The sequence below is a fragment of the Asterias rubens genome, chromosome 3 (assembly GCF_902459465.1).
Source record: "Asterias rubens chromosome 3, eAstRub1.3, whole genome shotgun sequence".
Classification (NCBI taxonomy): domain Eukaryota; kingdom Metazoa; phylum Echinodermata; class Asteroidea; order Forcipulatida; family Asteriidae; genus Asterias; species Asterias rubens.
In genome coordinates, this window is record NC_047064.1 from 17,762,548 (window position 1) to 17,784,332 (window position 21,785).

Consider the following 21,785-nt stretch of genomic DNA (forward strand, 5'->3'; position numbering starts at 1 on the left):
TAACTTTGTTCTGAACAAAGCGAAGCCTGTCAAACTGTCACCCGTGGCGACTATAGATGGACAAAACATCGTAAAAACCCTGCCATTATTTCATGACTTTAGTGATACATGACCAGGATTCTTAAAGGATTAGGGTTGAAGAAAAAAAAACTCACACCAATGCAAGGAAATTCCTCACGGGTAGAAAAAGTTTAGTGTTTGGAAACACCATACAAATATTTAAAAACATTCTTCAAAGGGAGATAAAACTAAACAGTCATGTAGTCACGTTGGCTGTGCATCGTCGTTAGAGTCGAACTTCACTCATGGTTTCGTATCGATCCCAAAGTTAAGGACTTAAAGTTAAAAACAGAACAAGACAATGTTTGTAGAAGAACAAGAACAAGAATAGAAAGGGAACAATGCTAAAGGCCCCTGGATTCAAAAACATCAATAAAGCAACAGGCGGCCGTGTGAAAAGATACATGTGGGTTATATAGACGCGTGTGTACGATTGGCACAAATCCTGCGTGGGAAATGCACAGATATCAATTTTTCCATTGTGACAGGATGATTGGTACACGGGAATTATCCTGGGAACATTGAGGAAGAAGGGGGGGGGGAGGGGAGGGGGGTTAACAAAATAATTTAAAGGTAGTGCCATGTTGGTAATGCGTGTGATACTAAATTGTCAATGTTTTCATAAGTAGCTGCGCGGAGCTTTCGTCATCTTTGTGTCAGATTTTGTAATTTATAATTTTTTTTAACTACATCAAAAGTTCGCCCCCAAACAAGAACACGATTGGTAAATGAACTACAAGAAGAAACTAATCTACATGACAATCATATCAAAGGAAAGCTGAAGGTATAGGACCTGATAAGTATCCTCTTAAAGGCAGTGGACACTATTGGTAATTTCTCAAAATAATTATCATCATAAAACCTTTCTTGATTACGAGTATTGGGGAGAGGTTGGTGGTATAAAACATTGTGAGAAACAGCTCCCTCTGAAGTGAGGTAGTTTTTGAGAAAGAAGTAAATTTCGAGACCTCAAGTTTAGAATTTGAGGTCTCGAAATCAAGCATCACAAAGCACACAACTTCGTGTAACAATAGTGTTTTTTCTTTCATTAATATCTCGCAAATTCGACGACCGATTGATCTCAAATTTTTTACAGGTTTGTGTTATTTTATGCATATGTTGAGATACACCAAGTGAGAAGACTGGTCTTTGACAATTACCAATAGTGTCTACCGTCTTTAAAATCGTCCAGATTTTAGGATGGAGGGAAACATGCACCAGGCAATGCGTTTGAAAGAGATACAGTACGTTGAATTTCCTCCACGGGAATAAAGCTTCAGCAAAGCAAGGGTGTATGTGTGAGACGAAGCAGAAAGCCTCCTTTTGCACTAAAACACACTAAAGTTATAAAAGAGCAACTATAGGTAGGACACACTAGCTGCACATTTACCATGAAAATATCTATGAAAAACATAGAGCCATGGCTACAGACCGCTAAGTTCGTTGCTCCCAAATCATCGATGTACCATCTAGCCTATTCCTGTAGACAACAAATTTGAGCCAGATACTCATTTAAAAAAAAAAAAAACATTATCCCCATTAACTGCAAGGCCTCGAATTAAAAATTGCTGTGTGCCCTGTACTTTTGCTGTGGTGCTCTTTGCAAGAATCCAATACAAAATTATATTTTCCTCTTAGTAGTGGCCCTCACCAGAGGACAAATTGCTGTGGCCCTCCAAGAGCGAAATTCAAGGCCTGAATAACTGCCACTATAGCGAACTGTTTCTTGAGTAGTATTAAAGCTCCGTTCCTTCTCCTAAAGCTGAAAAACTGAAAGGTTGACGCACTGTCAGCCATTGACCCTAAAACCCAACCGTGTGACAGTAAATGTGAAGACGTCACTCTCCACAAACAAGGCAGGCTGCCTTTTTTAATAATAATTTCGGTTTGAGTTGAGAAACATGATTGTTTATTTTTACTTGTGTCCACTATTCATCATTTACATGACCCATCACATAATTTTTTTTTGTAGAAATACCTAATTAGCCTACATGTCCCTCCAACCAAACAAAATAATAAACTCGATTAAGTCAGCCACTATTATTATTGACCCAACGCCCCCTGTAATCCTCTTGTAAACCCATGGATTACAAGGTTTAAATTGTAAGGAAAGAATAGGGAGTAAGTGAATAGAACACAATGGAAGAATTGATCTTCGGTTCTTATCCTATGATAATTAGGCTAACGGTGTTTGCTTAATCTGAGCTTGAGCCTTTCTAAAGCGCGGGAGCCTTCCAAGAAAGTGAATGGGTCTAATATATTGGTCAATGGAAGGATTTGGCATATCCATAGTATTTAAACTGTAGTTGCTGTCAATACGCAATTACCAACTCAAATTGACGTACGTGTATCTTGTATACAGGGATTTCACACTGCGGGTTGCGCCACACTTAAAGACAGTGGACACTATTGGTAATTACCCAAAATAATTATAAGCATAAAACCTTACTTGGTAACGAGTAAGGGGGAGAGGTTGATAGTATAAAACACTGTGAGAAACGGCTCCCTCTGAAGTAATGTAGTTATCGAGAGAAAAAAACAGTAATTTTCCACGAATTTGACTTCGAGACCTCAGATTTACAATTAATTTTTTGATGTCTCAAAATCAAGCAACTGAAAGCACACAACTTCGTGTGACAAGGGTGTTTTTTTCTTTCATTATCATCTCCCAACTTCCACGACCGATGTAGCTCAAATTTTCACAGGTTTTTATCATATGCATAGGATGTTGAGATACATCAAGTCGGAAGACTGGTCTTTGACAATTACCTATATAGTCCAGTGTATTTGACAGGTGTTGCACCAAGCTGATTATCACAATTTGTAGGCCCTCAAAATATTTGTAATAATTGAACTTTTTGTGGGGTCATGCAATTGATATGTTGTGTAATACCAACAATCTATCACAATCCTTGGGCTCTGTGCTTTAAAGTTTGAAGAGATTTGGTAATGGTTGGCACTAAGTTGGTACTATTTGGCTTGGAAATGGAAGGAAGCGAGTCGGTTTTTTTTTCTAGGGTAATTAGCAAACATTCTAAACGGCTGACGACCCGACCTACCAAAAATTGACAAGAAATTTATTTGTGTGAATATATTTGATTGGTTTTCAAGGAGTCAGAGAGACTCTAAGTATTTTTTGAGTATTTTTGGCTATGCATTATTTTTTAGCATTGGTTACTAGGCCAATTATGTGAACTTATTAAGTGTGGTGGTGCACCCCATAGACCTTATCGCAAATACCAATGCGCAAGCGCAGACTGTTGAATGAGGTGCATTGTGGGATAGATATGGATCAAATTTGGATACCAGCTGGACCACAATGCACCTATTTCCAAGCATTACGCGCGCGCCCCGGTATTTGCGAAAAGGTCTATAGACCTTTTCGCAAATACCGGGGCGCGCGCGTAAAGCTAGGAATTAGGTGCATTGTGGTCTTGCTGGTATCCAAATTTGATCCATATATATCCCACAATGCACCTCATTCAACAGTCTGCGCGTGCGCATTGGTATTTGCGATAAGGTCTATGGGGATTCGAAGTGCGCCCTCACCGTTCTTAGGCATTATTAGAATAGTATCAATAAAAACAATGTTTCGTTTGGAGTGCTATTTTTCCGTTAGGCTTTCAGTAGGGATCAAGTGCACCTTCTAGTTTCCCTGGACATGGATAAATGTACAGGGATTATCAAAAGAAGGAAATGAAATGTCATCATTTTCATTCGAATTCAAGTTTGTCAGACCTTTTGCTGGTGTGGCAGGATATTCTTTCCCCGGAGATTCTGTACCCAATACGGCGAGCTGTGTTTATGATATATATTTTGTTCTAATCATTTCAGGTCAGTACGCCAGGTGACTAAAAAAAAGTACACAAGACAACTGAAACTACAATGATACACATCTCCCACCTTTTATATCAAACGATACGGTGTGTACGTGAAGCTTCACCAATTTCTTTCAACAGAGGGCGCTATGATGACTTACCAAGCAAACGTGAACACGGAGGAGGCAATAGTTGTTCGTCCAAAGCAAGGGCCTTTTCCAACACCTCGACATTGGCTCTTCGGCTTCGGCTTGGACTTCGTCGCCAGTTTCATGGCAGGGTACATTTTACACGTTGTTTCCATTGTCAAATGGGGATCTGGCCGGTGCTGGAGCCATAGCCTGGCCGAGGTTTAGAAAAACCTTCAGGTGTCCAGATTGCAGCTCTACCAGCCATTAGGTGTCTCTAGTCATTCTGATTATTTTTTAGCAGCACATTTTTGTTCTCTCTTTCGTGCTTTTGTTCGTACAACTCATAGAACACCTTTATTGTAAATACTTACAATCCACTAGTTTTGGATGAAAAAAGTATAAACAAGTAGCCTATGACAGACACGACTTGTACGTGGTATAGTCGGTTCTTCACCGAGAAAGCTTTTTGTCAAGAAACTGTGTCTTTTAATCAATTTTAAAGTCGCTATCATCAACACTCCGATCTAAATACTGCCCCAAAGCCATGCCTTCACGACAAAATAAAAATAGAAACAAAATGTTTTCTTATCAATATAAAAAGATAACAACGACACTGTATACAAAATGACCTTTGCACTGTATTCATTAGACCCACGTAAATCACGACTCACACACACAAAGTGTCAGAACACCAAAAAATGGTTCTCGCGAAACAAAATGCACCATCTGATTCCAGTTTTGATTCGTAAAAACAATATTCCGTGACTTTACCTATTCATCTGCCATTCATGGAGACTGGTGTATCTTTGAGATACCCTTCTGGAAAGAAAAGCTTTCCTTTGTGGATGGTCAAAGGCATTGTGGCTGATGAAGGGATTCAAAACTGAAATAACAGAAGAAAACACCGAACACGGGACTCCTGCAAGTTTATTTTCTAGTAGGTGATTTATATTATTGCCAAAATGGCTACACCTCGAATGAAAGCTCTGGAAGCCAAGGTGGTTGTCTTAGGAAGAGAAGGTAAAGTGTAAAATATGTTTTTTTTTTTTAGTAATTTCTTTAAAACAAAATCCAATCTTTACGTTCTATGCTTTGTTTTCCTCGTGAGTATCACTTTTGTTCTGTCGCATTGATCAGGTAGATTTGACAACTCCTGCCCTGAATACAAAATGTTAAAGAAGTTTGGCTGTTGGGATCGGTAGCTCATTTTAAATATGTTGTGAATACTTAGCTGACTTTAAGCTATAGCAGTAAAAAAAAACGACAGCAACATAAACAACGGCATCGACAACGAATGCGACAGCGGTAGCGACAGAGACAGCGACAGCAACAAAGACAGCAATGGCAACAACGACAACGTTAGCGACAGGGACAGTGACAGGTATAGTGCCAGGGACAGGGACAGCGACAGCAACGGCAACAGCGATAGGATATCCACCAGGTAGAGTTTGCATATTAGCATACAGATACAGAGGGATAGGGACAGCGGACAGTGATATCGAAAGCAACAGTGACAGTCAGCGACATCAACAACAACAACAACGTCGACAACAACGTCGACAACAACGTCGACAACGACAACGACGACGACGACGACGACGGCGACGGCGACGGCGGCAGCGGCAGCAACAGCAACAGCAACAGTAACAGCAACAGCAACAAAAACAACAACAACAACAACAACAACAATAGCAGCAGCAACAACACTGGCAACAGCAACAAGAACAACATCGTCAAAAACAACATTCAAATAAAAGGCCGACAATCTAAAAACAAAATCAAATGCTCATCTAATGCGGTTAAAACGGCTTCTGTGGGTGACCATTGACATTAAATCATTTTATAAAAACCTATGTGGGTTTTAACCACTTAAGTTGACTTGTTGGTCGAGTCAATGTTGGCAATTATGCGGGGAAAAACATAACCAATGACAAGGTGGTTTAAAGGAACTAAGTTTGGATTCAATAATCTCTTGTGATTCTCGCGGTTTGTCATGATTTAAAATGCCATTGCGTGGCAGGGGTAGGGTTTTCTGGGTTCATTTCGTAATAATAAGAATGAGGTTCAAAGTTAGTGGACTTACCATTCCAACGCTAAGTACAGTTAGCAACCAGGCCCCGATTTCATAGAGCTGCCTAGGCAGAAAATATTACTTAATAATTATCTGCTAAGCAGAAATAAGCAGGATATCAGTCACAATTTCTACATGTGACAGGATATTTTGGCTGGTAACCCTATTCTGGTAAGCATAATTTTGTTGTGTTTGGCTACTTTGTTTGCTTTAAGGAACACGTTGCCTTGGGTCGGTCGAGTTGGTCTTTGAAAAGCGTTTGTAACCGTTTCTTATAAAAGGCATATATAGAAAGATATTTTTAAAGTTGAGTAAATGATCCACACAAGTATCATTCGAAATTGCGTTGTTTTCCTTTTACATCGTCGACTAACACAGTCGGCCGTTAATATGGGAGTCAAATTTTGTACTCCCATAAATGGCCGACCGTGTTTAATAGTTCGCAAAGTAAAAGGAAAACCACGCAATTTCGAGGCAAACGTGTGTGGATCATTGTACTCTACTTTTAAATCATCTTTCTAACCATATATGCATTTTATAACAAACGGTTACAAAAATTACAGAAATTGGGCCTTCGACACCCGTTATCTTATCACTGTTACCACGGTGCGTACAGACATTAAGCAAACATTATTATACTTGTTGCATGTCGAAGGTCAACATCTATGTCAGTGTAAAGGTCAAAAGGCTGGAGGCTATCAGTACATCGTCATTGTGACGTCATGGTCATTACGATACCGGTACAAGTAAATTGGCTAATTAACATAAAATACCCTATTAAACATGGCGTCATTTTCAAATACCTCATCCCTCCAAAGAACAATTATAGTGAAGACACGAAAGTGTAAAGTAAAGTCAAATACAGAAATCTATTTGACGGAAAATAAGCAGGAAATTTTCTATTTTTTTTCCCACCATTGTTTTACTTTTATTGTGGAAGAATGTTGGTAATAACAACAATACAAAGATCAAATTAATTTCCTCCCGTGGTACAGAGTGATATGAGGTCAGAGTTCTCTTCAGTAACTAATATTAGATTGTGCAAATTAATGTCAATAGCAACTTTAGCAAAGATTGGGATTTCTGTATCATAATAATGTTTTGTTTGTTTGGGTGTTTGGGTGTTGAGGGCATTGCTAATTTTGTTTGTTTGTTGTTTTTTCTTCATTTGAATTCGGATGCGAACTAGTCTTGACCCAATACGTCAGTAGTCGCAGTCATGTCGGTTATTACGATACTGAGCGTAGTGCACTATCTATCGATCACTGACGTCTTGGTCCAAGACTAGACACGAATGAGCTCCCTTCCTGCCCTTAGGTACATTTCATAAAAGTTCTAACAAAAATAATTCTTTGTTTAGATTAAACCTTACTTGATAACTACTTTCATTCGACCGTCAGGTGTTGGTAAAACAAGCATTGTAGTGCGGTACGTGGGGAAAATATTCAGCAGAAATGTGAGTCCAACAGTCGGCGCTTCTTTCTTTACATTCAAGATGTGAGTATAATTAAAAAAACACTTACATATTCCTTCTCTTTGAACGTAAATTTCAGATTAGGTATGGAGTTTGACACACGTCTTTTTAACAACCTTTCCGTTGTATGGATCCCCTAAACGGACTGGAATCACTCCCTCTTCCTCCCCAAAAACACTTACTCCCTCGAAATATGTTTTTTTTCCCTCTATAAAGTAATGGTTCCCCCTAAAACTAATATAAAATGGTGTTTCGTTTCCTCGCTGTACACTTGTGTCCCCACAAATTTGTTTCCTTAAAATAGTATTACGTTCCCCTGAAATGACATTTTTGGGGGTGAACAAAGGGATTATTCCAGGGGAATGAAATATATGTTTTCGAGTGCACGAAATTATTTTAATTATGTACACTGGTTCGAGGCAAACAACAATTAATGAGAAGCGTTACCACAGTAGCGATTACCATATTCAATTGGGCATACAACATAATTAACATTTAAAAAAAAACCGCATTACTTCGTAGGCAATACAAAATGATTTATTCTATCGTAAGTGATATAGGCTACAAACCAATAGTTTTTTTCGTTAATTTTAAGACTGCACTCTGAAAATTAACTCGAGTTATTACTGAACGTTTACTTCCCCCTTTTAACAGGACCGTGGATAACCACAGAGTGAAGCTGATGCTATGGGACACGGCTGGCCAAGAGAGGTTCCGATCCATGGCTCCGATGTATTACAGGAAAGCCAATGCAGCCTTCTTGGTATACGACATCACACAGTACTCAACATTTGAGAATATGAAAACTTGGGCCGAAGGTCAGTGGCATATGACTATGAGCAGTCAGTTTTTCAAAGAGAATTGTGTAGAAATTGGAACGGAGTGTCCTGATACATGACCCTTTTAGGTGGATTGCAATCGTCACGAATTTTCCACAATCCTCGTTAATTTTGTCTCTTCAAATTCTCCATCATTGAGTCACGTCAGCGACGTTATGGAAAAACAAACGTCCCTATTTCGAGTCCATCATCTACTCTTCAAATGTTTGGCCAGGATTTGGCGCATCTCACATCCCTTCTCGTTTGCTGCCATCAGGTCTACAAGGTAGCACTGCTCTTCCAGGGATTGGCGTCATAGGTGTGGCATAGACTGGGGGTTTTATTTTATGCCACAATCGCATTTGGTGTAATTTCATTTGGTTTACCCCAATTTATTCCAAGTTTGTCTTGCATCGACGCAGAAAAGCAGATACTTGTTCCAAATTCCAAAATCATCTCAAAACATATCTATTTTGTAAACAATATAGCATTCAGCTGATCGTTGTCTTGTGCCACTGTGTATTAGCAGACTTCTTGTTCCCTTTCCCGTCAGGAGTGTCATCATTGACTGGCATGGAGCACTAGAAATGTTCAACATTATTATTATCATCATCGTCCCACCTCAAATACATCAAAGATGGCCAACGTTTACTAGCCACTCAGTAGAGAGAATTGTTTGATATGTAACGTCATGTGCCACCTGAATAATCGCCAAACATTAACAAAGAAGAAAACAAAATGGTGTCCCAGATTGAATGGAAAACTCCATCTTGCAACCTCTGAATACTGTTGTTTGTCTTTGTTTCAGAACTGAAGAAGGCAGTTGACACACCAATAGGTGAGTACGAGGGGCCACATACATCATTTGTATTAAAGGCATTTCGCAGAAAACGGATAATTTATGCTTACTCCCAAAGAAATTAGAAACGAGCTTTATGTAACACTTTCTTGTTGAAAGAGGTGGTGGTTTTGAAAGGCAATTGGTTGGTATATCTAGAGTTGTAACTCGTTTTGGAATATTTTGCGACAACTTGCGCGTTCCCTCAATACGAATGCATTGGCGAGAACAGGTTGCCAGACAAGTTAGACTTGCCTCAAGTCCCAATCCCGTGCCATCGCCAGAAAACTATTGTTTCAGACCACATTTTGGTACGGCATGTTTGCTATAGTTGGTGCGATATGCTTATAGGGAACTGTCACACGAGAACGGGACTTGGGTTTAGTCTAAGTTTGCCTATAGGGTTATGCTGCCTTTGGACTGAAAATGACATCCAGCAGCCACGTGGGGGGGGGGGGGGCATAGCCCCCGTGGCCACCCCTTTGGATCAGCCGGTGATCTATGAAATTGGCACTATTTACCCTTTAGTTCTGAGCAGACGTTATTACACTTTACTTATAGTTCTGTGGTTGTATATTGGTTGTTGATTATTTTTTTCAGTAATGTGTGTTTTGGGAAACAAATGTGACTTGAAAGAACAACGCAAAGTGGCTGCTGACGAAGCCTTGATGTACGCTGCTTCAATTGGAGCTTTATTCTTCGAAACGTCAGCTCTCACAAACGAAGGTAAAAGGAAATAGTTTGTCCAATTTCATGGAACTGCTCGATCACACCAAGTAGCCAGGCATAACCCAAATTATTTTTGCCACAAAAAAATTTACCAGCCAAAACACAATTCCACATACACGAACACTATATGATTCGTAATATCCTGCTTATTTTGACTAAGCAGGAACATTTTAGGAATTTCTTTCTGCTTCAGCGGCTTTATGAAGTTGGGGCCAGGTCAAACCAACGCAACACAAATGAAATGGTTTTAATAACGGTCATATTTAAAAGTAGGTATTTATCAAAGATTTATTAGTTCATGTTCCCGTTTTACAATCATGTTTCCCACCACTTTTTACAACTAAATTATTAAAAATCTGAATTGTTTTCCCCTTGTTATTGTAAATTGTTGCATCTCAGCATATGCCTGTGTGAAAAGATCGGGTTCTTTCTAGACCTATGGGTCTGACGCATTTGTAGGGAAACACAAGTTTGAGACTTCTTTGAGGAGAAGACGTTTAACTAACCTCGGGAACAGCGCCCTCTGTTGGCTGGTAAAAACACAAAATGTTATTGTTATAGCCTGCTTATATGATAATTTTTTAATCAAAGTATTCCTATATAAAACAGGAGTTCAGGAAGCATTTCTGCGGCTGTCTTTGGCGCTCATTTCGCTCAGTAAGAGCGCCCCCAACTGTGGGCTTGTCACCAAGGACTACGACTCACGCAGAAAGTCCGTAGACTTAGTCTCTTTCCCGCCAAATTTGAAGCTTCTTCGGGAACAGATCAAGAGGGAGGAGATGCCGGAGGAAGATGAGGAGGATGAGGAAGATGACAACACAGCAGGGAGGTGCTGCTGATGATGACGTCATGATTTGCTTCAAATGAGAACTTCATTCTGGAGCAAGTTCGAGTGTGCGCTATGGTTAACTTTTAAGGTTGACTATTTTGACTCGAACCCAGGCTGGTCGACCATTGGCTGACTACTGTGATCGACCATTTTGGAACCAGCCTCGTGAGCATGGTTTACTTAGTGGTCCCGATAGCATGTTCCATACTAACACGCGTAAAGCGCAGAGGGAACCAGTGACACTTTAGCGAAAACGGAAAAATGCAACTGCGCATGTACATTGCTGGTCAGCATTCTACTAATGTGCGCACTCGAACTTGCTTCTAGTTGAAACATTGAGTCGTTACCATTGGTTCTTTTCGGAACCAACACTAGACTAGTTGCAAGGATTTACTGAATGTTGAAGCTCCTTGAGCGTCACTGAGTGACGGATAAAATGAGTGATATATATAAGAAGCCACTTATTGAGTTATTCACATGGTGTTATCACAAAACTCTTCTCAGTTATACGTCTACCATGCAAAGTTTCAAGTTCTGCTATTCATTCTTTTGGTTGGGTTTACTTGGAACCGACTGGAGTCAAAGCACACTTTGCTCGGCCACACCCAGTCTAATTCAAGACCACTGTGATAGGCTAATGTGCTCACTGTCGCTATGAAGATAAAGATCAAAAACAACAGGGAAAACAAATCGGGTGCGCCACAAGGAATTGTGTATTGTCCTATAATGTATTTTTGGATTCTTTTTAAAATAATGTAGGGACAACAAAGTTTAGAACAAAAGATTGTCCCACAAGGATGCTTTTTGAGAATGTGTAGATCCGACTAGAGTCAACACACTTAGCTTGGACCCACAGGTCTCATGCTACTCTGCTGTGATAGGCTGATGATGTGCTTGTAACATAATTCTTGTTTAGGATGTAGTTTATGTAGTGCATTTTGCCCACAATGCGCACCACCACAGTACGACATGATTAAGCATGAAGACTGCATGGATAATGTTTTTTTTAATGATCCTTCACAAATAAGAAGAATATCTTGATGGAGTCTTATTTTTTTTATTACAGGGCAAAGAATAATAATAGTGATTTGCTATGAAGTTTACACATTAAAGCGTTATTATTATTTGTAGTCGATTTGTTTCGTAAACGGGAAGAGGCGGCCGGTGGGGGTGCTTGGTGGGGGAGCAATTTAGGTATTTCTATAGATAAAAACTGCCACCAAGGTAATGCTTTTCAAAAGGGAGTTTGCTTTTTTAAGGCCGATTCAAGTAAAGGTAATCCTTAAACAAAATCTGGACAATTTTTGAGGATGGCCAGAAAAAGACCAAACATTGCGACCGTTGGGTAATAGGTCACTGGAATGTGCATCAGCGCATTTGGACAGGGTGCCGGAATCGAGCGAAGGGTTCCGTTTGATCCGGATAGACAAAACAGACACATGAGTTCATTTTGGAAAATTGGACGACTACATCACCATGTTGACTATACAGCCCCCTGTCACACGACAGCAATTTAGCAGGGGTCCCTTGTTTAATTTGAGCTTGGTTTTGAAATTTTACAAATTGCAGTTTTTGTGTGAAAATGACAAGTGTTTGGACTTTCCGAGGTACCTATAGTGAAATCAACTGAAATTCGCCGTCCTTATGGACAGTTAGGCCTGTTAATATTATTATGTCCTTTCCTTTTTTCGCAGACAAGCTTAAATTAAGCAAGGGACCCTTGCTAAATTTCTGTCGTGCGAATAGGGCTTAAGTCGCATTTTAAAAAGAGTATCCATGTGTCCATCATCCGGGGGATTTCTTAGGCAAGACACTGTGCAGTTGATGTAGTATTTTACACTTTGTAGCGTGAATTAAAATAATTTCTAAAAATACAACTTTGAAAAATCTATGATAGTGTGCTTAGATTTTCAAACCAAAATGCTGGTATAGACGTAGAATGAAAACTACTGTGTTTTATTTTTCTTCCGTTGAGCTGTGTATAAACTGCCCCCTCCATCAGAAGTTTTATTTTTTACCGGCAGCCGCTACTTTTTATACACGTGTTGTCAAGAGTAGCATGTTCTGCCTTGCATAATATGCCATATAAATAGTCCAGTTTTGTCTGGATTCCAAAATGGAAAACTGCTGTAGCGCCCTCAAGTGGTTATATAATTATTTTACATACCGGTCGTATTGACTGGGAGAATAATCGTGTGTTTTTACAAAGAAGGAGACTTGAGTCCCGATAAAAATCACAAAGAGAAGAGAAGGAGTGCGCCCCACTACAATTTGAGGACGTAGCGGCCACAGACGCAAGTCTTTGCCGAATGATGATGATCACGATTAAATATTATGACAACAAGGTAAGCAAGAACATTTGTCTACGCTGTTTTTAGTCTATTATAAAGTTTGTGTCGCCCCCCGCCACCCCACACCAGGGATTCTCATAATTATAACGAACTATTTATGTAGTGTCTGACTTATTGTAGCCTTAAGCCCCTTTCACACGAGAGCAATTTTAGCAAGGACCCCCTGACAACAATTGTTTCGACTGTCCCGGTTTCTCTTGCAATATCTTGTCAAACATTGCTACATTTTACAACCATGCTAAAATTATCCAAGGGACCACGGTTAAAGTTGCTGTAGTGTGAATGGCACTTTGGCTAAGGTCTGTAAATTCAGATTATACGCATTTTAGAGAGTCACGAAATCTTGCGACTATAGAAGCCATATCGGCCAAAAGAACCAAGAAGTGCTTGGACGCACACATGGGTGCCAGAATATAGACTGCACATTTGGTATTGCATACCGTGCCCATAATGGGACAAAGCGTCCCCCAATTATTCCCAGTTGTTCACAGAAGTACACGCCCCCTAAAACCGTCTGAAGAATTTATGAGATTCCAAGCACACAATGTGATGGGGGAGTGTGACCAATGCAACAATAGCACCAATTAAATCACAAGCATATATATATTTTTTTATATACTATTTCTTTTATAGATCGACATTTGCATCAGGGGTAAAGCTATTAATTTTGGTCTTACCCCATGTACACCGACGTGTGTTAGCATTGTATACCCAGTACTTTCCCGAGTTCTCTGAAGAAAATTCACTGGCATGTTTCCTCCGGGGGGGGGGGGGTCGAACCCACGACCTTTGCAATGCCAGTGCAGCATCTATACTATTTCCTGCTGGAACTGATAATGGTTGCAATTCTGTGCCTCTTGAACATGATTGAACTACTTACGTGTAAAACTTGCCGTAAGTTGAAAATCAGATGTTTAGTGCGTAAAACAATATGATTGAGTTGTCATGGTGCTATAAAGTAAAGAACGCTATAAAAATGTACAGAATGTAAAAATATTTTATTATTTTCGAATTGCAAATTATTATTTGTAAAAATTACGCTTTTAATTTTGATAAATTTTGATAAACCCTGTTTGGCCACAATGTTCTGCATAATTCATGCGGTAGGATGTGTTTGTCAATAATGTAAACATCTACAATAACAATTTGCTTTTGTATCTCTAACACGTCTGTTTTATTCGTCCAAGTAAGATACAAAAATTAATATAATTGCCTTTGTGCTTATTTTCAATAGAAAAACTAATTTGCCAAGGAGTAACGCAACTTTGGTAACATTGGTATCAATTTCATTTCCAAGAATTCCCCCCTCCCCTTAAGTCATTTTATTCTGCTGATGCGTCATGTGAGAGCGCGTTCTAAGTATTATAAACACCGAATGGAGCAACAATGGACTATTTAAAAGTATTCAAATTATTGTGATGTCTAAGAGTACGTTCGATCGAGGCATTCGGGGAGAGAACAGAATATAGTGCGTCAAGATCGTAGACCACTGGAAACAAGGCTGAGCCGCGTCTAGCCTGAACATATGACGTCACACTTTGAGGCTCGTACAGGGGCCTAGTGGGTGCGTTCGTTTAGCTTCTCTGGGTCAACCCCGGTGTGTGGCGGGTTTTTTTTCCAGGATGAACGTGTGCAGATAATTACCCACGTTCGTCCTGGAAAAAAACCCGCCACACACCGGGGTCGACCCAGGGGAGCTAAACGAACGCACCCAGTATAAGCCGCGTCTGAAGCGCGAAGTCAGTGCACAATAGCGCCCTCTTGCATTCAAGATTAACATTAAAATAAACGAGAACGGGACTCAAAAATAATTGTGATCAAGGACCTTTAAAATATGATTACAACATAACTGTTTTCGAAACATTGCCACTTTCAGAAAAGAATAAATCGCGTTCTTGTGAAACTTTGACTTATTTAAAACATCTTGCAATGTTTCGAGTATATTTTATTTAAAACCAGTGTCCCAGGGAAAACTGTCCGCCGGAGATTTTTGGCACAATAATGGAAAATTAACGTTGGCTGGAGGAGGAGGATTCAAAAGAGGGTGCTATTTTTTTTTATTTATTTATTTTTTTTTTTTTTGGGGGGGGGGCGGAATCTCCTGCCAAACCGGTACGCATGCTATTGGTCATGCTCGATCCCGGATAATGGTTCACCGGTATCAATAAGGCTTTTCCAGGGGTCAGTAGAGGCGGCTTGCGGAATATACGGGGGTGGAGGTTCGGGCAATCCGGCTGACCGAGGAGGCATCACCTGACCTTGCCGTGTGTTCATTCCTCTCCTACTGACCACAGACTGCGAGTCAGAGTCCGTAGCCGATGATATCCCCGCATTATAGTGCAACTGACCGGAGTTGTAGTCCGAATAGTTCGGGTCTATCTGGGGCGTTGACTCGTCGATCGAGCAGTACTTAGCACCTTGCGCGATACCGAGCGACAGAGGCGAAAGCCCGGAGGCCACCCTGAGATTCGCGTCCTCGACCAGGTAAGGTAGTCGTATCAGATCGACCAGCCAGCCGACACCGACCATGCCGAACGAGAAGAGGTAGAGTATACCCCACGGATACCGGCCCAGGTAGAAGTTGTGGAAGCCGAGAAGCCCACCGGGAATGGCCATGATGTAGGCGTCGTCTAGGTGGTATTTCGGGGATTCCTTCAGACCGGCTCTCCGCTGCGCTTTCTTGGTGTTGTACCGCTTCAGGAGGATCGGCATACGGAACCAGTCGCTGATGAAACCGACGCCGAAGAGACCGACAGTGACGAGGTAGAGCAGACCCCAGCCGTGGCGACCCAGGTAGTGGTGATGATGACCTGTATTTAGAAAGAGTTACAAACTTTGGTTTTTTGATTGGCTGCATGAGTAGTTCTCGTAGTTTAAACATAGTCCCATACACTTTGCAGGAAAATATTTAATATTGAAGTGCCTTGAGCGTCACTTAAAGACGTATGAGCACCAAGAAACAACTAAATATTAATAACTATTACTAAACAGACAGATCAATCTGGCTGCATCTTTTATGCGTCTGATCTCATGATCCAGTGGTTAGACTGCAGGACCTGCTGCAGTTGCAAGCTTAAAGACAGTGGAGACAATTGGTAACTGTCAAAGCACTTGGTGTATCCCAACATCTACATTAAATAACATATTGTGGAAATTTTAGCTCAATCGGTCGTGGAAGTTTCGAGATAATAATGAAGGAAAAAACACCTTGTCACACGAAGTTGTATGCTTTCAGATGCTTGATTTCGAGACCTCAAAATTCTAAATCTGAGGCAACGAAATCAAATTTGTAGAAAGTTACTTCTCTTGTAAACTATGTTACTTCAGAGGGAGCCATTTCTTTATATTATTTACAGCTCCCCATTACTTGTTACCAAATACGGTTTTATGCTAATAATTATTTTTTAGTAATTACCAATAGTGTCCACTGCCTTTAACCGCTGATTTCACAATGCCTATTGTCGTATTGTCTTACTAAACCACTATAGATGTGTGTAATTCATAAACGTAGACGTTAAACCAATGCTTGAATGAAAACAAATTTGCTTTTGCCAGAGTGGCTAAGTTCACTGTTCTGGGTGTCCATGTTGTGTTCATGAAGACTGTAATAGCGCCCTCATGTGACGACCGGGAAATAGAACCCCATGTTATTATTATTATTATTATTATTATTATTATTATTATTATTATTATTATTATTATTATTATTATTATTATTATTATTATTATTATTATTATTATTATTATTATTATTGTTATTGTTATTGTTATTATTATTATTATTATTATTATTATTATTATTATTATTATTATTATTATTATTATTATTATTATTATTATTATTATTATTATTATTATTATTATTATTATTATTATTATTATTATTATTATTATTATTATTATTATTATTATTATTATTATTATTATTATTATTATTATTATTATTATTATTATTATTATTATATATTTGACCTCACAGCAAAAGTTAAACGAACAGCAACGAACCAATCAAAATAATAACGAATACAACAAATATACAAGCAAAAAGCACATAATAATATAAAAAATTAAAAATAAAAACCCAGAACAGAACATGACAGGAGGGCAACTAGATGAGCAAAAAGGGAATGAATTGAAGAGGAGCATGCAGGCATGGGGAGTAAATCAACTGAGGGAAACAACTGGACAGACCAACCAGGAACAACTTATGTGGGTCAGGAACAACAAAAGTAAACTTGATTGCTGTTGCTCGGAAGCATGTTGTCCCACGCATATGCAGCACTAATCCAGAGGATTAAACGAAACACAATGGACATAGAACTGACTATACAACAATAGTGATTAGGTTCACCATGCCTGCAAGCACCAGCGAGTTGGAAGTTGATGAAATAAAGAAGTCTGAAAAAGACTTTTTGTATTGAATTCAAGAACTGAACTTTATTAAGATTAAGTACGCGCGTATACGAACACTTCACAACAAGAGTAAATGAAGTTGAATAGTGAAACCTCACTTAATCCAGTATCTGTAATGAGAGACATAACGTCCAAAATGTGTATTGTTTTTACCTAAAACCCCAGTCAGAGAGCCTAAAAGGTAACAGTCGCTCAGCTGCTTTGGAATCTCGTAGTCGAATTTAGGAACTTCTTCGTCTGAGGGCAAGTTGGCAATTTCGTGTTCCCACATCCATCTGGCCTCAATCTAATAAAAGAAACAACAACACAAACTGAAAGTGCACCTACAATTGACTCGTCGGCCGGGTGTGGCAGAAGATTTGGTCCTCCGCAGATTCGGTTCCCCATATAAAATAGCGAACTATGTACAAAACTTCTTCTTAGAGCACCTTCTTTAAATCATCCTCACTCAGTGCATGTTTCTCGTACAGGGGTAAACTGGACCACTGTCTTTAGTTGCAACTGTAAAGACACGGGCACGTGCTTGTCAACCATTGATTTAATCGGATACAAAAATTTCATTGGATAAGCGTGTTGTGACGTAAACTATCTATATCTGTGTTTTGATTGAACCGGGGTGACGTTGCAGCTGCACTTGCGGTCGTCTGGCGTGGATCTAGGTCTAATATAGGGTGCGTTCGTTTAGCTCCCCTGGGTCGACTCCGGTGTGTGGCGGTTTATTTTCCCAGGGCGAACGTGGGTAATTATCTGTACACTATTGTCCTGGAAAAAAAATCACGCCACACACCGGGGTCGACCCAGGGAAGCTAAACGAACGCACCCATAGGGATAGCCGGAACATCTGACGTCACACTTCAAGGCTCGTGAATAAAACGCTAGAGAGTGGCCTCTATAGCGTAGACCAATCCCCGTCCGTCTTCACCTTTCTCCTAGATTCATATGCAGACGACCGTAAGTACAGATGCCAAACGTCACATTGGACCAATCAAAACACAGGATATAGAAAGCTTACGTCACCGCACGTTTATCAAATGAAATGATTATATCCAATGAAATCGCTGGTTCTGAAAAGCGGATAAAGACAGGGCACCAGTCTAATAAATGGGAATCTCCAGGGAAAATATTTCTACATGACACCACCGGCCATTACTTTGTCCACGATGGTTGGCATCCAGTCAAATGCTATTCTGTTGATAGGTTACTATATAATTGGCGGTTGAAAACCACACTTTGCAAGATTGGCATGCAATACAAAGTACAACTGGCATGTAACAAATGCAGAACATTGTGTAACAATAAAAATGATTAGTTTTGCTGCAGATTTTTTGCGATATCACAAAAAACGCGACCAATGAAATGATTTTTTTTCTTCACCTGTTGTTTTATTGTATACATCAACATTATATGGGATTAGTACACTCGAACTGTTCCAACAACTAAAGGTATACTTTGTCTTTAAAGGCACTGGACACGTTTGGTAATAATTATTAAATACCATTTTTTTGACTTGGTGTATGCCCACATTATGCATAACAACAAAACTGTGAAAAGTTGGGCTCATTTGGTCATCGAATTTGCAAGAGAATAATGAAAGGAAAAAACCCTTGTTGCATTACTTTGTGTGCTTTCAGACTCGTAACAAAAGGCTTCAACTGAAGTCTTTTAGTATTAATTTCGTGAAATATTACCTCTTTCTGAATAAACTACGTTGCTTCAGAGGGAGCCGTTTCTCACAATGTTTTATACTATCAACAGCTCTCTGTTGCTCATTGCCAATAAGTGTTAATGCTAGTATACATTTCGAGTAATTACCAATTGTGTCCAGTGCCTTTAAATCAGCTGTATAAAATTGTGACTGTAGTACCTTGAGGTTAGCTTCTTTCACGAGTCTCGGCATACGCCAGAAGTCCACCACCCACCCGAGACCGAACAGCCCAAACGTGGTGAGGTACGCAATGCCGTAACTCGGGTTCCCAAGGTAGAAATGGTGGAACCCTATCAGCCCGAACGGGAACCACAAGACGTAGGTGTTCCCGAGAGACTTGAGCATGGTCTGAGGCACGGGAGGGACGGCTTCGGAACCCAGGGTCTCGACCACCCGGGAAGGTATCGTGGACGGAGGGGCAGCAGGAGTCGATGGTGCCGTGGTGAACACACCGCTAGTGCCGGCACTGTCCTGATCCTGGTGATGAGTCGGTTCGGTGGTTGGTGACATTGTCGGTGAATGTTGAGACCTCATCACCTGTCAGAGTGAATTTCAAAACCAATAATAATAAAAACAATATCGAAGTCTTATATAGCGCACGTATCTACCAAACAAGGTACTCAAGGCGCTGAGTATATACAAACTTTCAGAAAGATAGGTTATTGCAGTGATGAATTTTGAGACCCAATTAGTTAGCACCTTGTAAGGGTTTACAAGGTGCTACGGTGCATTAAGCAGATACAGTGTTCTTCTTATACATAAACCTTTCTTATTATCATATGACAGATTAGTTTCCGTTCAGACCTGTCCTTGCGGAATATGTTCATGCCTTTTTTTTTTAAGTGTTTAATTTCAGAGCGGATGTATTACGCATTATTTATGTTTGTACATGACTGACGGACGTCAGATAATACTGTCCTCGGAATTCCAGCAAAAAATAATGTTTAGTTTTTAACTACCACTTAGAATTGTTCAAAGTGGAATTGTTTCGTTTTAGCACAGTCATTTGTATTGTGCTGAGCAAATAAGATTGATTTGCTGTTAAAATAAATCTTTAGCTCTTTGTGAAATCGAGCGCTGGAATGCTAAAATTACAGCTTGGTGTACACACTTTGTGTAGGTGTTTATACCGTTTCTTCTGCACGATCCTGCACAATTAAGTCTGTCAAATTGTATTATTCCTCCGACAGTTTCCACATAAACTTACATTAACATAGTTATCATACGTTTGTACTTACATTAGTTACAGTCTTCGAGCAATGATATTCTAACAAACAAAGAGGAAATGTTTAGAAGTCATGGCGGTCAAACAACAAATATTTCCATCGAATTCAATCTGAGTTTCCATATAATTTTACAATGCATCCGGCATGCCGGCACTTTAGTCTTAACTACATCGTTTATAGACAAAATTCAAAGTCCGAAAACTATTGTGGGACCACAAATATAGACAGCAACCGGTTCGATACAATACAACTTGACCCTTGTATCCCTTTCTTTTGTTGTTGCATTTCTAGAGTGCTGATAACGAGCTACAGTCAAATCGCACTACGATCAGGGGAGCGAGGTGCGAGGTGGATACGAGGATACAAGATCTCTACCACGTGTGCTCTTTGCCTAAAAACGAACCAAAACTCCTGGGAATAAGTTTTCGTATCGGACACTAGTCTTGGTCCAATACGTCACTATCTCATACTCACAACGCAACGTAACGTTACGTAACGTAACGTAACATAACGTAACGTAACATAACGTAACGTAACGTATAACGTAACGTAACGTATAACGTAACGTAACGTAACGTAACGTAACGTACCGTCACGTAACGTAAAGCGACGCATCGCCATGCAATGCATGCAATTAAGCTTCAAACAATACTAAAAAGAGAAAATGGCGAAATTAAATATCAGGGACGCGGCTTTACATGATTGTTTCGTCCTCAAGGTTGGCGCTAAAACCTTGATGATGGGGATGGTAATAACGATGATGGTGACATTGGCATGATTGTTTCAACTGATTCCGAAGGATGGTTTATTCACATAATTTGTTGTTTTGTTTTACAGTTTGGTCGGACCAATAACGTTACCACTACCATTGTCATGAAAACGCTTAGCCAATGACCGAAGCTAAATACATCTTTTTCGTCAGGTGACACCAAAATGTACCCTAGATGACGTCATGGATTCAAAATGGCGGACCTTCATTGTTGTCTCAAGTACGACACCTTCTCGTGACCGTGCATAATGTGAACATGTCATTATGTGTTGAATTTATAATGCAGTAATGTGATTATCTCAATAGTTTTGGAGTACAAAGCATGCGGTAAGCTTCTAGACTGTAGCCGCCCTGATAATAAATCTCATTGCAAACAATTTGTTATCTGTATAGTTATAATTTTATGGACTTTTGATAAATCTCGGCAACGGCTCTAGCTTTATAGGCACCGGCCACTATTGGTAATTACTCAACATATTTGTTAGCAATAGAGACCTGTTGATAGTATAAAACATCATGAGAAAAGGCTCCCTCTGAAGTAACGTAGTTATTA

At 39.8% G+C, this 21,785-nt stretch overlaps 2 protein-coding genes across 2 annotated transcripts; one reads left to right on the top strand and one right to left on the bottom strand.

Annotated features, from left to right (window-relative positions):
• Positions 1-4,965: 4,965 nt before the first annotated feature.
• Positions 4,966-10,778, top strand: LOC117287749 (ras-related protein Rab-22A-like). Its single transcript, XM_033768251.1, has 6 exons — positions 4,966-5,029; positions 7,481-7,577; positions 8,209-8,372; positions 9,181-9,210; positions 9,811-9,936; positions 10,549-10,778. The coding sequence occupies exons 1-6, from the start codon at positions 4,972-4,974 to the stop codon at positions 10,776-10,778; spliced, it is 705 nt and encodes a 234-aa protein (XP_033624142.1). The 5' UTR covers positions 4,966-4,971.
• A 4,462-nt stretch (positions 10,779-15,240) lies between these two features.
• On the bottom strand, positions 15,241-19,747 carry LOC117288114. The gene is made up of 3 exons (XM_033768814.1): positions 19,397-19,747; positions 17,686-17,818; positions 15,241-15,929 (listed from the first exon to the last, which is right to left on the bottom strand). The coding sequence occupies exons 1-3, from the start codon at positions 19,745-19,747 to the stop codon at positions 15,241-15,243; spliced, it is 1,173 nt and encodes a 390-aa protein (XP_033624705.1).
• Between the last annotated feature and the right edge of the window lie 2,038 nt (positions 19,748-21,785).